This window comes from Cricetulus griseus, chromosome 7, assembly GCF_003668045.3.
Source record: "Cricetulus griseus strain 17A/GY chromosome 7, alternate assembly CriGri-PICRH-1.0, whole genome shotgun sequence".
NCBI classification, from domain to species: domain Eukaryota; kingdom Metazoa; phylum Chordata; class Mammalia; order Rodentia; family Cricetidae; genus Cricetulus; species Cricetulus griseus.
This window is the reverse complement of record NC_048600.1, coordinates 91680472-91694668: the sequence shown is the minus strand read 5'-3', so window position 1 is coordinate 91694668 and position 14197 is coordinate 91680472. Positions and strand designations below refer to the sequence as shown.

At 44.2% G+C, this 14197-nt stretch overlaps 2 protein-coding genes and 1 long non-coding RNA gene across 5 annotated transcripts in view; 1 reads left to right on the top strand and 2 right to left on the bottom strand.

Moving 5' to 3' along the window:
• The first annotated feature begins 17 nt into the window (after nt 1-17).
• LOC113831639 lies at nt 18-10188 on the top strand. The gene is made up of 2 exons (XR_003487268.2): nt 18-234; nt 9784-10188. It is a non-coding gene; the product is annotated as an uncharacterized LOC113831639 (long non-coding RNA).
• Nucleotides 8407-12655, bottom strand: Rskr (ribosomal protein S6 kinase related). Of its 3 annotated transcripts, XM_035447361.1 has the most exons (12): nt 12460-12655; nt 11493-11726; nt 11318-11401; nt 11128-11196; nt 10721-10790; nt 10396-10500; nt 10221-10261; nt 9817-9844; nt 9637-9726; nt 9474-9562; nt 9259-9369; nt 8407-8902 (listed from the first exon to the last, which is right to left on the bottom strand). In XM_035447361.1, the coding sequence occupies exons 1-12, from the start codon at nt 12514-12516 to the stop codon at nt 8678-8680; spliced, it is 1203 nt and encodes a 400-aa protein (XP_035303252.1). In that variant the 5' UTR covers nt 12517-12655; the 3' UTR covers nt 8407-8677. The 3 variants fall into 3 exon arrangements, with proteins under 3 accessions (XP_035303252.1, XP_035303250.1, XP_035303251.1); XM_035447359.1 differs by having other exon boundaries at nt 10396-10518; nt 11493-12655; XM_035447360.1 differs by lacking the exon at nt 10396-10500 and having other exon boundaries at nt 11493-12655.
• A 147-nt stretch (nt 12656-12802) lies between these two features.
• The window catches only part of LOC100761624 (protein KIAA0100), a 29638-nt gene continuing 28243 nt past the window's right edge, over nt 12803-14197 (bottom strand). Inside the window, exons 37-38 of the mRNA XM_027426589.2 lie at nt 13930-14064; nt 12803-13588 (exon numbers count right to left, since the gene is read on the bottom strand). Coding sequence (XP_027282390.1) covers nt 13409-13588; nt 13930-14064 — 315 coding nt within the window. The 3' untranslated portion in view covers nt 12803-13408. The remainder of the gene's footprint in view (nt 13589-13929; nt 14065-14197) is intronic.

The following is a 14197-nucleotide window of genomic DNA, read 5'->3' as shown; positions in this document are numbered from 1 at the left end:
GTTCGCCACGCCCCCGTCAGCCTCAGCGCGCTCAACCCAACGCCTCTGCTTGGGCCTCAGGCACCTAGGGTGTGTCCTTGGTTCAGGGACACCATGGACAGCTGGAAAGTCAAGGAATCCTGTTTCAGTGGCTCCTTTCCCTCAGTTACCGGGCAAGCCGCACTTCACTCAGTTGGGCTGTTCAGGTGCAGGTGCCAGATTCATAACGGCCTGAGAGTCCCTAAGTGCCTTCAGGTAAATGCCTCTTAAGAATTTCTGGGCCTTTCTTGTGTCTAACCTTAGAGCCTGCAACAAGATTATTAAAATAAGAGCTGACATGTACTGTACTGTACATTTATAATGATTCTGGCACGGTTTCAAGTGCCAGAATTATTAACTCATTCATTTTATACATAAGGAATACAAAGATAATATAATTTGCATGACATCCCATGAAGACAGGCTTCTGTTTACTGAATCCCTTCATAGGGGAAATCTTCCCACTGAAGGTAGAATTAGTGTTATGTGTGTCTTTAATACAGGGTCTCACTATGCAGACTTGGCCCGTGTGGTGATCATTTTGTAGACCAGGTTGGCCTCAAACTCAGAGATGTGCCTGCCTCTGTCTGCTTCCTGAGTGCTGGAATTAAAAGTAGGTGCCATTATATCAGGCTGGTATTTATTAATTTTGTATTCATAGCTGAAGGTTTTGGTTGTTTGAAATAAGGCCTCAACACATAGCACAAGTTGGCCTCAAATGGTTGATTCTTCTGCCTCCAAAGCAAATATTTTATCTTGTGTCAGAGTCTTGCTATATGGCTTAGACTGGTCCTGAACTCCCCATCATCCTGTCTCTACCTTCCAATTGGCTGGAACCACAAAGCCTGAAAGGTGAGTGTTCAAGTTGATCATTGATAGCACCATGTTGAAGGAGGGTCTTGCCAGCCTCTTAACTAGCTCCCGGTCCTGGCCTTAGCCTCTTGAGTGCTGAGATTACAGGCAAATCTGGAAGTCTTAATGACTGGAGAGAAGGAAGCAAACCAAAGAGAGAGTTTTTGGTTTTCTTTTGTTTAGTTTCAAAACAAGGTTTCTCTGTATATCATTAAAGCTCCTCTTTGGAGCCAGGCAGTGGTGGTACAAGCCTTTAATCCAATGTCTGGGAGGCAGAGGCAGGTGGATCTCTGAGTTTGAGGCCAGCCTGGTCTACAGAGTGAGTTCCAGGACAGCTAAGGCTACACAGAGAAACCCTGTCTCAAAAGGGGGGGTGGGGGGATCGAGAAAAAGTAGTTTATGTCTGTAAGCCTAACATGGTGGGGCAGAAGATTCCCTGGCCAGGGAGTCTAACCAATTAGTGAGTTCTGGGTTCCATGACAGAAAATGCCTTCAAAAATAAGGTAGAAAGTAATTGGAGAAAATACCTGATATTGACTTCTGGTTCCACAAGCCTGAACAAATGTGAACAAGTGTGTAGGCACACACACAAACATGTCATATATACAAATTACGCCGGGGCGTTGGTGGTGCACACTTTTCATCCCAGCACTGAGGAGGCAGAGGCAGGCGGATCTCTGTGAGTTCCAGGCCAGCCTGGTCTACAGAGCGAGTTCCAGGACAGCCTCCAAAACAATACAGAGAAACCCTGTCTCAAAAAACAAAACAAAGACTTGCATATACACAAATTACTTAGGTAATTTGCATTTTGAGACAGAATCTCTCTCTGTTTGGGTCTGTCCTAGAACTTGGTATGTAGATCAGGCTGGCCTCAAACTCATTAAGAGATTCCCCTGCCTCTGCCTCCTGAGTATTGGGATTAAAGGCATATATGTCACCAACCATAGCCTTTTTGTTGTTTCATTTTTAAGCTATGCTCTGGTGAGGTAGACTGTACTCCTCTTCAACTTCTTCTCTGCTTCCTTAGTTCTTGCATTATACTTCTTTTTATTGAACTCTAGAAACAAAACAGCACTAGTCTGAAGGCATTAGAATAACTTTAAATAAAAATAGGGGTAGACAATATAAGTGGGTGGTGTTGAGGATGGAGCTCAGAGTCTAGAACTTGCTGTCTTAGGGTTTCTTCTTCTTTCTTCTTCTTCTTCTTTCTTCTTCTTTCTCCCTTCTCCTTCTCCTTCTTCTTCTTTTGGTTTTTCAAGACAGGGTTTCTCTGTGTAACAGTCCTGGCTGTGTTGGAACTTTCTCTGTGGGCCAGGCTGGTCTGGAACTCACAGAGATCCACCTGCCCCTGCCTCCTGAATGCTGGGATTAAAGGCGTGCACCACCACCTTCAGTTTAGTTTCTATTGTGTGTAGAGACACCATGACCATGGAGATTCTTATAAAGGAAAACATTTCATTAGGGCTGGCTTACATTTCAGAGGTTTAGTCCATTGTTGTCACGGCAGGAAGCATGGTATCATGCAGGCAGACACAGTGCTGAAAAGGGGCTGAGGGTTCTACACGTGGCCCAGCAGGCAGCAGGAAGAGAGTGACACTGGGATTTGAGCATTTGAACCTCAAAGTGCACCCCCAGTGACAGACTTCCTCCAACAAGGTCACACCTCCTAATAATACCTCTCTCTGAGCCTACAGGGCCATTTTCATTCAAACCATAGCACATACTAAGTTTGTGCTTTACCAAGGAACTTCTCTTCCACTCTCAATAGAATGATTCCACTACCCCTCCCCCCTTTGAAATAGGATCTCTCTTTAGTCTAGGCTGGCCTCACTTTTTCAGCAATCCTTCTGCCTCAGACTTTTGAGTCCTGAGAATGCTCTTGAGCCTGGATTGACCAAGGTACAGCAAAGGGTCTCTCTGCCTGTCTCTGTCTCTGTTGAGACAGGGTTTTTCTGTGTAGCCCTGGCTGTCCTGGAACTTGCTTTGTAGACCACCATGCCATACTTTTTCAGTTTCTTGAGTTTTGTACTGGGATGTACCAGGCAGCATAGGATGGCCTCAACACTCCAGTTGTCCTTCTGTCTTTATCTCCCAAGTGCTGGAATCACAGATGTGAGACCTCATACCAAGTTCTCTTTGGCTAAGAGATAATTCAGACAACATTTGTTTGTCTCTAAGCTATCTAATATAGCCTACAAAAGGGACCCAGTGCCCATGTTCACAATTTCCTCAGGACTTTAATTGTGCTACTGTCATCAGATGAATTGATAGTAACACTTCTAGGCACACAATATCATGTAATCTACTACCCTTATCCTTATTTTGTTTTTACTTTGTGTGTGTGTGTGTGTGTGTGTGTCTGTGTGTGTGTTAAGGTTTCACAGTCAGTTCAAGTTGAAGCTGGCCTCAAACTATGTAGCTATGGATGACCTTGAATTTCTGACCCCTACCCCACCTCCACCTCCCAAATGTTGGGATTACACGGGATTTTTACAGCACACTTGGATCAAATCCAGGGTTTCATGAATGCTAGCAAGGACTTTACCAACTGAACTATATACCCAGCCACCTGTATATGTATATTTTTGTCACTAATAACTTATTTTTCAGTGTGTGTGTGTGTGTGTGTGTGTGTGTGTGTGTGCATGTATGTGTGGAAGTAAGAGGACAACTTGCAGGGCCTGATTCTCTCCTTCACCATGTGTCAGGTCCAAAGGAAACTCCATTTCCCCAAATTCTGGCAGTCAGACAAAGCCACCATTCCTCAGGAACTTGTGAAGCCAGTTCCCCTCTGCCAAAAGAAGCCTTTTTCTCTTATCACCGGCAGAAGGAACAAATGGTCTTTGTGGTGCCTCATTAGCATACCAAGCTTGTGATGGCTTCCAGGCTCCCTCAGTGTCACAAGTGCCTGTCACATATGTTAGAGTCCATGATGGCCCACGGCCTCTCCTCAGCTTGTCTCACCTCCTCCTCTACCCGAAACTAACTTCCAGCCATGGGCTTCCTTCCCCAGCTTCTCATTTTCCTTATAACCCTGCTATCTCAGCTATGCTCTTTCTCTTCTTCCTCCCTCCCTCCCTCCCTCTCTCTCTATGTGTGCGGTGTGTGTGTGTGTGTGTGTGTGTGTGTGTGTGTGTGTGTGTGTGTGTGTGTCCATATTCTCCCTCTCTCTCTGCTCTGCTTTTCTCATGGCCATGTCCAGTCTGCTGGCCATATTCATTCTACACCTTTAATCCCAGCACTCCAGAGTGGAGGCAGGTGGATCTCTGAGTTTGAGGCCAGTCTGGTCTACAGAGAAAGTTCTAGGACAGCCAGGGTTACAAAGAAACAAAACTCAGATCATGAGGGAGCCTCGAGGCCAAGCACCTTTGCTTATGCTAATTTAGTCTTTGCTGGCCTTTGCTTAGTTTTTCTGAAACACAGGCTTGCCCACTGTAGTTCAGGCTAACCCTTAAACCAGGATCCTTCTGCCACTGCTGCCCTGTCCAGGTGCTAGGATTCAGGTGTGTACCATTCAGGTTTGTTTGTTTGGTTTTTCAAGACAGAGTTTCTCTGTGTAGCTATGGCTTTCCTGGAACTCACTATGTAGAGCAGGCTGGCCTCGAAGTCACAGAGATCCACCTGTCTCTGCCTCCCAAGTTCTGGGATTAAAGGTGTGTACCACCACCACCACCACCTGACTTCATCATGCCCAGTTTATCTCTGCCTTTGAGGAAAAAAAAAATCACAAAGGGTGGCGGAGGTTACTCAGCTGGTAGAATGCTTGCCTAGCATGCAGGAAGCCCTGGGTTTGATCAGCATCAAATAAGCTGGGATTAGTAGTTCAGGCCTATAATCTTAGCACTGGGCAAGGTCTGAAGTTTAAAATCATCCTCTGCTACACACTTGAGTTGGTATCTAGAGAGATGGTTCAGTAGCATTTCCTGCTCTTGTAGAGGGTTCCATTCCCAGCACCAACATGGCTTATAGCCATCCATAACTATAATAACCAGGGAATCTAGCACCCACTTCTGGCCTCTTTAGACACCACCACAGTACACTTACATATTTGTAGGCAGACCAATCATACACATAAAATAGAGCAAATAAATCTTTTAAATAATTAACTTAAAAAAATGAGAAACCTGTTGTTCCCTAACTAGAATTAATAAAATAAAATAAAATAAATAAAAAATAAAAAAAATGAGAAACCTGAAACCTGTTCCCCTCAGTTACTAACCAATGTTTAGAGCTGATCTACTCAGTGGTGGTCTGCTTAGAATGCACAAGACCCAGGGCAGTGCAGGGGGAAAATAAAATCAGTGATTATAATGCCTTCATTTTATAGCCCAGATCTGGAGCAATTAAACAGACTTGTTTAAGACATACTGAGATAGTTACTTGTAGATCCAGATACTGGATAGTCTTAGTTCAAATTCGACTCTCTTAAAAATTATTAGTCCCTACTTTTAGTATTTAAGGTTTATAATTCAGTATGTAGTTTTGATCATTACCACAAATATAACAAACTATTAAAATGTCTAAAGAGAAAAAAATGAGCTAACAGGATAAAGGATATAGTCTTTTTTATTCTTTTCTATACCAATATTAATCTAAGGATTACAAAGATGTAGATAATATAGTAATACAAAAGATTATAACAGAAAAATGAAAATAAGGAAAAGAAAAAGACAGTGACGGTTGTGCAATTTTTCTGGAGGTAGGCCCCAAAGTGGGCTCTTATTGGCATATTATTAGTACAAGGAGGAAACTATAGATAACTGACTAGTGTAAGAGCAAGAACCAAACAGCAGCTCAAGAAAAGTATAACTTGGTCCAGCAGGAATCCCCTGAACATTCTTTTGTTAAATATTTATTTGCTTGCTTGTTTGTTTGTTTATTATGTGTAGTGTTCTGCCTGCAGGCCAGAAGAGGGCACCAGATCTCATTATAGATGGTTGTGAGCTAACCTGTAGGTGCTGGGAATTGAACTCAGGTCCTCAGAAGAGCAGCCAGTGCTCTTAACCTCTGAGCCATCTCTCCAGCCCACCACCCCTGAACATTCTTATGTAGAACATTATGATCCCTCAGCACTTTTATTATTTATTTTATATGTATGAGTGTCTTACCTGAATATCTGTACATGCACTATTTATGTGTCTGGTGCCAGCAGAGGTCAGAAGAGGGCATCAGATCTCCTGGACCTGGAGTTATAGATGGTTGTGATCTGTCATCTGAGTGCTGGGAACCAAACCTAGGTCCTCTGCAAGAGCAACCAGTCCCTAACACACAATTAGAGCATCAGTCAAATGCATAGAGGTTCACATGGACTGCCAAAGCATGAACCAGAAAACAATTCTACCAAGGCAAATAAAATGGAAAACCTGGCCTAATCCAGAGAGAATACTAAGAGTATATACAATACTCTTCAGATTTTTTTGGCCTGAAATCAGACAAAACTGAAAAATAATAGTCTAGAATAAAGCACATTTTTACTTAAACACCAGAACAAAGGGGCTAGAGATTACTCATAAAAATTGAGAGCCTAAATTAAAAATATCAGAACAAAAATGGAACTTTTGAGTTGAAGTAAATGAAGTCAAATGCCAGAAATGTACATAAAAGTTCTGGATGATTTTCCTCACAGCAGGAGAATGTTCTTGAGATACATCTGTAACTTTAAATCCTAAAGTTAGTGCCATAGTGCTCCATGCTTTCATTTACTAATCAAAACCGAGCTCAGCACAGGTCTAGCAGTGCAGGACTATAATCTCAGCCATTTGGAAGATTGAGGCAGGAAGATCACCAGTTCAAGGTCTGCCTGGAGTGAGTTGAAGGCGCCAGCTTTGGCACTTAAAGAGACCTTGTCTAGGGAAGGAGGAAATCTGAAGGAAAGAATACCGGGGATGCAACTCAATAGATACCCATGAGCATACATAAGGCCCTAGGCCTGATCCCTAGGATCACAAAATAACAACACAAAATCTCTGAATCTTAAAACTAAAGGTGTTGGGAGCTAGGCTAATCAAGACTTTCCCTGAGACCTGATGTACGGAGGAGGACCTTAGTTCAAAACCAGGAATATGCTTAACAGAGCCAATAATGGCTCAGGGCCAAAGCCTTGGAGAGCTGTTGCTTTGTATCCTGACAACCAACTCTTCTCCCCTAAAAGTCCCAAGACTGCTGTGTGCTCATCTGGGATGAATCCCTGGGCCTCTGCTGGTAAAGATCAAAAGGGGAAAAACAACAACAACAACTCTGAATCTTGGACTGTATGGGAATATGATCATTTTAATAATCCTTATGTCTTTTTAGGAGGCTTTGTTTTTTAATAGATTTAGGAGACTCTCTTGTTATACTAGAGGAGACATAATCTGCCCATGAAGTTTTATTTTCTTCCTCACATTAGGCAACTATTAGATCCATCCACCCCACCCCCCCAAGACAGGGTTTCTCTGTGGTTTTGGAGGCTGTCCTGGAACTAGCTCTTGTAGACCAGGCTGGTCTCGAACTCACAGAGATCCTCCCACCTCTGCCTCCCGAGTGCTGGGGTTAAAGGTGTTTGCCACCACTGCCCGGCTCATTTCCTAATTTTTAAAAATTGTATTTATTGAAGGATGGCTTCAAGATTCTAGATCACATTTCCTCAATTACATTCATCTATTTATTTATTTGGGGGGATTGCATACATGTTGTGGGAGTCAGTCTTTCCTTATCCCATGGGAGTCTTGGGGATCAAACTCATGTGTAATCAGGCTTCACGGCAAGTCCCTTACCTGCTGGACCATTTTGCTCTTTATTTTTTTATATTTTATTTATTTTATATTTTATTTCAGTATGTAGCCTGGCTATCCTGGAACTCACCATGTAAATCAGGCAAAAGTCACAGAGATCCAACTGCCTTGTTGGGTGTTGGAATTAAAGGCATGTGCCATCATGCCTGGCATTTACATTTTTATTTTAAATTATTTTTGTGTGTCTGTGTGGATATATATATATATATATATATATATATATATGTATGTATGTATGTATGTATGTATGTATGTATGTGGGTAGTCACATCTGAGGAAGACAGAGGTGTGAGATTTCCCTGGAGCTGTATTTATAGGTACTTGTGAGGTACCCAATGAGGGTGCTAAAACTCAAGAGTCTTCTGCAAGAGCAATGATCATTGTTAACACTGAGCTATCTGTCCAGCTTCTAGGTCACTTTTCTTGGGAGGGGGGCTGTTTTTTCCAGACAGGGTTTCTCTGTGTAACAGTCTTGGCTGTGCTGGAACTTGCTCTGTTGACCATACTGGCCTCAAACTCACAGAGATTGACCTGCCTCTGCCTCCCCAGTGCTAGGATTACAGGCATGGGCCACCACCACCTGGCCAGTCATATTTTTTAACTATGTATTTGTTCAGGTGTTGAAATGCCAGCTTTTGCAATCTTTAAAAAACATTCATTTTGCTTCTGACTAGCTTGTTAAACATATAAAAAGCACCTCGGGATCCCACAAAGTGTCATTATTGCCCAAGAAAGGACGTATGGTAGAAAAACACGAATAAGGTAAAGTTTAAGAAGCCTTTGTTTGGGAACTTAAGTGAAAGTACTGGAGAAGTGAAATAGAGGTCACTGCCTTGGCCTGCGATTGAAAGGTGGGTTGTATGATAGGAAAGCATCAGGGGCAGTTTTGGCTATCAGTTGCAGAATGCCAAAGACTTAAACTGCTCCAATACCTACAACAGAATAGTAAGGGACAAACAAGGAAAAGCTGGGTCCTCATGGTGGTGGTACTGAGCTGGTAGTAGGGATCCTCAGGTTCCCAGCTGGGCTCCAATCTACAGTAGGGAATCAGCAGAGATGGAGTGGACCCAGGACTCCAGGTCACAGTCAAAGTCCTTGAAGGGCACGGATTCCAGCCCACTGGTGTATTGTGTGTCCATGACAAGGTTCACTGGCTGCTTCTTTAGGAGCTCAGGGTCAAAGGGCACACCCCGAAAGAAAGGGTGTACCTGGAAATGATGCAGATAACGTAGACGGTGCAGAGGGTTCTGGCATAAGAGCTGAAGGAAAACAGAGTGAGATTGGGATAAGAAAGAGGAGCTGGGGGGAGCTATGGAAGGCAGGGAGACCCTAAAGCACAGAAAATCTGTGAAGAGAAAGAAACATGGTGACCACAAAGAGTGGGAGGACTGGTGAGGATAGAGGAGATGGATTTGCAGATGATAAGGTAGCACTGGCCCATGCTCTTCAGAAGGACCTGTCCATTCTGGGTGAGGAACTCAGGAATGAGATCTGCACTACCAGTTACAGGGGAAATGGGTAGTCGGAGTGAGAACAGAGCTGGGAAATGTCACTTCAATGAAAAGGCAACGATGACAAGCTTGGGAGTCAAAAAGGAAAGCAGTATGCAACCTACCTCATGAAGCAGGAGTGAGAGCTCCTGAGTGATAGAAGCTGGCATCTCAGATTTACAGTGGGTCACACTTGCCAGCATGGTCACATGATCTCTCTCTGCAGCCACTGGGAACTGAGTTAAAGAGGTAGGGAGTGGGAAGAAGGCAAGGCTTTCTAAGGGCCTTTCCTGCAAAGCAAAGCTCTCTTCCCTGCTCAGCACCACTTCCATTCTCTCACCTTGCCAGTTGTCAGAGAGAAAAGCAGCACTCCCAGGGACCACCAGTCAGCAGTGTGGTTGTAAGGCCCACCACTTAGGACCTCTGGGGCTGTGGGATGAAAGGTACTTGTCACTCACTTCTCTAAGTCATCCTCCCCACCAGAGCTTTAGCTTCTCTCTCACCCATATACTGAAGAGTACCACAGATAGTATAGGCTCGTGCTCCCTGGGATAGGCGTCGAGACAGACCAAAGTCTGTCAGTTTCAGGTGGCCTATGGAATAAGGAGACAGGTTTCGACATGTGTCTTTTTTTTTTTTTTTTAACAAAGGTACCATTCATCTTGAGGCTGGAGAAGACATACCTCGCTCATCCAGAAGAATATTCTCCATCTGAAATGATGGGCAAGAGGACATTATCTCACTCTTTTCATTGATTCTGATTTGGCTTTTCCATTGTTATTTTTTTTAATACAGGGTCTCATTATGTATCCCGGGCTAGCTGGGAATTTGGTATATATACCAGGCTAGCCTCAAAACTTGCAGCATTCCTCCTGTCCCCCACTCCCAACGGTGCTGGGGTATAGGCAAGTATGACCACATCTGGCTTTCTTTCATGTAAAGTTGCTAGTTGGAGAAGGTAGTCCACCCAGCATTCAAACCTATACTTGGAGGACCCATACCTAAATCCTTTGAATCCCAAATAAACTGTCTCTGCTCCCCACTGCCTTCTCAAACATGTTGGAACTTCTTATTGAGGTAACACTACCTTTACATCCCGATGGATGATACCCAAGTCATGGAGATAGCCTGTGGAGAACAGTGAGCATGGGTGTGTGTAAGGTCTCTGTAGCTTCTTTCCCATTTCTGCCCTGACTTCCAGAATTCTGGTTTTTCCTCCCCATCAACTTAATTCTTCCCTTTCTATTTCCTTTACCACTTACACAGCACAAGGACCAGTTCAGCTGCAAAGAGACGGATAGAAGCCTCTGGAAAACCACCAACAGCAGACCACAGGGAATAGAGATCCATGCAGCAGTAGTTACACACTGCAAAGCACCAGAAATCTAGGCAATATCAGGGGTCTGTAATGCCTGGGATCAAGACATTATAGACCTCCTGCCCAAACTTATCCCACAAGCCTTTCCCCTCTTCCTTTGAAATACAGAAATGCTATGAGGAGTGGAACCAAGCAAAGGTAGAATAGTGTCAGGTTGGGAGAATGGTCTATGGGCCTTTGTGGGTGAAGACAAAGCCCAGTCCACTCACTAATGAAGAGGTGTCGCCTTCCCTGCCAGCTGTCCCCCAAGCTGTGTACAAAAGGATGGTTCATCTGTCGCTAGAGACAAAGAAGAAAGCAAATTAGGAAAGAGCAGGCTTATTGATGATAAAGACTTGTGTAGAAATGAACTGATCACAGAGTTCATTCGAGAACCCTGGAGCCAGCACACTACTAAGGAGCATGCCAATGTATGTTGGTGAGTTCCCTGGCAGAACCTGAAGTGTGTCTGCAGCTATAACTGCTTTTCTCAGGATTTACTTTGGTGCTACATTACACCAAGATGGAAACATATGGGGAAGGCAGAGCCAAGAAAAGCAGGTAAGTTGGACGAAGGAAGGGACTTTCTCTACCAGCAATTTAGTTCTTCCAGCCATGCTTTTAGAATTTTGCATACCTGGATGCTAACCTCCTCTTTGCACTGCCTCAGGGTATCCCGCTGTAGGACTTTGATTTTGGGCATCACCTACAAATGGAGAGGCATGATAACTCATGGAAAGTAATGCTGTCCAATTTATTCCTCCTAATCTCTGAAACTAAGATTGCAAACAGTAACTACTGAGTAAGTGGAATACCTAGACTCCTACCTTCACTGCAAACACAGCTTTTTGGGCACAATCTAGCACTTTCAGGACAGTTCCAAAAGAGCCTTTAGCCACAAGGCCTAAAATCTGAACAAAGAAATGGAGAAGAGAGCACCTCAGACTGGTTGTTTCTAGATTCCTCCCAAAGACAAACTTCCCAGGGACTCCAGTGACTTACCTTCAGCTCCTGCTGCCCCCTAACAGGCCTCATGGGAAACTCTGGTAGAAAGAGGCTGATGAACTGAGGCACTGGCCACTCAGACAGCGGCTTCTCTAGTGGCAGAGGGACTGGCTGGAGGGGCTCCTGATGCCTCTGAAGTACCCATAGTTCTTCCAGACCTGACCTGATGGTCCCCATACCACACCAGAAGCTCTTCCAGCCTTTCGCCCAGGGACCCTGGATGTTGCCACCCTGCTGAGAAGGGAGCCATTCTAAATCTACTCAATGAGGTACTGCAGGGTTAGTTTTTCTTTCTTTTTGGTTTTTAGAGACAGGGTTTCTCTGTGACTTTGCAGGCTCTCCTGGAACTTACTCTGTAGACCAGGCTGGCCTTGAACCCACAGAGATCCACCAGCCTCTGCCTCCTAAGTGCTGGGATTAAAGGTGTGTGTCACTGCCACCCAGAAGTCTTAACCTCCAAAGCAGTGGTTTTCTACCATCCTAATGCTGAGACCCTTTTATACAGTTCATGTTGTGGTAAACTTATTACCACAACAATTTACGTTATTTAAATAACGTAAAATTATTTCATTGCTATGTAATAACTTTAATTTTGCTGTTACAGATTACAATGTAAATATCTGAAATGTAGATTACACGAAGTGACCCCAGTGAAAGGGCAGTTCTACCCCCAAAGTGGTCATGACCCATTAAGAACCAGTGCTCCAGAGGGAAGGAAAATTCCCAGGCTTTGTGATGTTGACCTAGATTTCCTCAACATAATTCAAAATCTTGATAAGTTGTATGTTTTCTTCATGACAAATCAGGCATACAACCTGTGCCTGAGTGGGGTTATTCACATAATAGCATCTATGCTCACACTGCCACACTGGCTACCACTGACAAGCTAACTAGGCACTTTCTGGCTTCTAGCCCAGACCTCCTTCAATTCCCATCCATAGGCAGCCAGAGCCCCATACCCTACCTTTTGAGGAGCAGATACCCGGGTGTGTTGCCCCTGCCGACAGCTCACTGCTCCCATCCCCAGCCTCTGACTCCTCTCCTTCTGCTTAATCTGCTGTCCCAGTTACATAAGCAATTCCTATCTCTGATGCTGCATTACCCAGGAGCCCTGCCTCTTTCTATGTCCCATCAGCTTTAGGTCAACATACCAGGGCTGGGAAGTATCTAAGGCAAGACTTAGGAGTAGGAAGGCCACAGTCATCACAGTGGCAGTTAAAAAAGGGGTTGGGTTACTGAGGAGGGAAGGACACAGACAACTTGAACATTTACTCAATACAGATGAAAAGAAAAAAAAAAAGCCAGCATCAAATTTAAAATATGTTTTTCTTTAAATCATTTTTTTTTCTCCATTCTCTAGGGCATACCCCAGGGGGGAAAGGAAGGTATCCATGGCCAGCCCTGGCTCCTAATGCCATCCTCCCGAGTGAGCACACAGACTGGGAAGCTGACCCCTCCCCCCAATACTAACACATTTCATACAACAAGGCAGTGGAGTGAGGCACAGAGGATCAGACCCCTCCCCTCAGCTTACTGGCACAAAGGGAGAGCAATTACACTTAGAAATATATATATATATATTATATATATATATGTCTATTTATAAAAATTTATCATACTTGATCAAAACTATCCCCCCACCCTTTCTGTTGCAGGATACTAGGCTTGGACACACTCCACAGGCCTTCTGATTCTCTTGCCTTTCTGGCCCTGGGCCTAATAAGCATGAGGAAATTTAGCACTTTTGTCCACCATGCCCTGCAGGGACAGGCCAGCGGTTGAACGGGTCTCAGTTCCCTATGAGCTCCAAAGCCCCCAAATCCCGTGGCATGAAGGGAAGCTCTGCCCACACCCAAGTCCCCAGATCCTGAGCCAGAGTCAGATCCTAGACTGCAGTCACGTGGATCTCCAGATCACTTGCGCCTGCTGAAGAGGGACTTCTTGCCAGGGTTCCTGTCACCCACACTTAAACCGATAAGGAGCCGAGCTTTCTCCTCTTCCTGCTGTTGCAAGTTCAGGTCCGATTTTGTTTCTAGCTTTCCCCGTACCTCAGACCCTGTTGCAGGTTTCAACCTTAGCTTTTCTTTGATTACCTGGCAAGTGGGAAGGAGTAAAAAGTGAAAATATTAGTGGAACATGCTGAACAATTCAAACTGAACCAATTAAAAATTTATTAAACTGACATGCAGAGCACAATAGGGTGGTTCAAAGTATATAAATAATAAATAATGGTCTCTGCTTTCAAGAAGCGTACAATCTAATCAGAACCCATAAAGCAGCCCTTAGTTCCCTCAAATTAATGACAGTTAAAAGTAAACATTTTATTATACTGTGGCAACATCAAATACAAAAATTAGTCATTTTATTATTATCTGCCCAACAAAAAGCTTGCCAGTCCCTGCTAACGAAACAGCCATGAGCCCTGGCGAGATACCTGGGCAACCAGAGCTTTTCGGCTGTCCCTTTTGACAGCCATGGCAAAGTCCAGCCATGTCCACGTGTTGTTGTGGTACTCCAGACAGGGTAGCACCAAATTAAGGTCACCCCAGTCCACACTGTTCTTCTCACCCTGCAAAAAGGAGGAGGAGGGAAAAATTACATCAGCTGCCATTTTGAATCTAAGCCAGTACTTGGAGTAAATTCCTATGATAGCAACCTATAGATACAGATTGAATTTCCCCTACCTCAGTCTAGTAATGGTG

What these genes read in the sequence shown, in the direction of transcription:
- Rskr (XM_035447361.1), bottom strand. Translation starts at nt 12,516, where the DNA reads ATGGGAGCAGTGAGCTGTCGGCAGGGGCAACACACCCGGGTATCTGCT. An exon ending in AAGCTGTGTTTGCAGTGAAG is followed by an intron (nt 11,197 to 11,317) that starts GTAGGAGTCTAG and finishes CTCCATTTGTAG; the next exon opens with GTGATGCCCAAAATCAAAGT. An exon ending in TGGTACTCTTCAGTATATGG is followed by an intron (nt 9,563 to 9,636) that starts GTGAGAGAGAAG and finishes TTCATCCCACAG; the next exon opens with CCCCAGAGGTCCTAAGTGGT.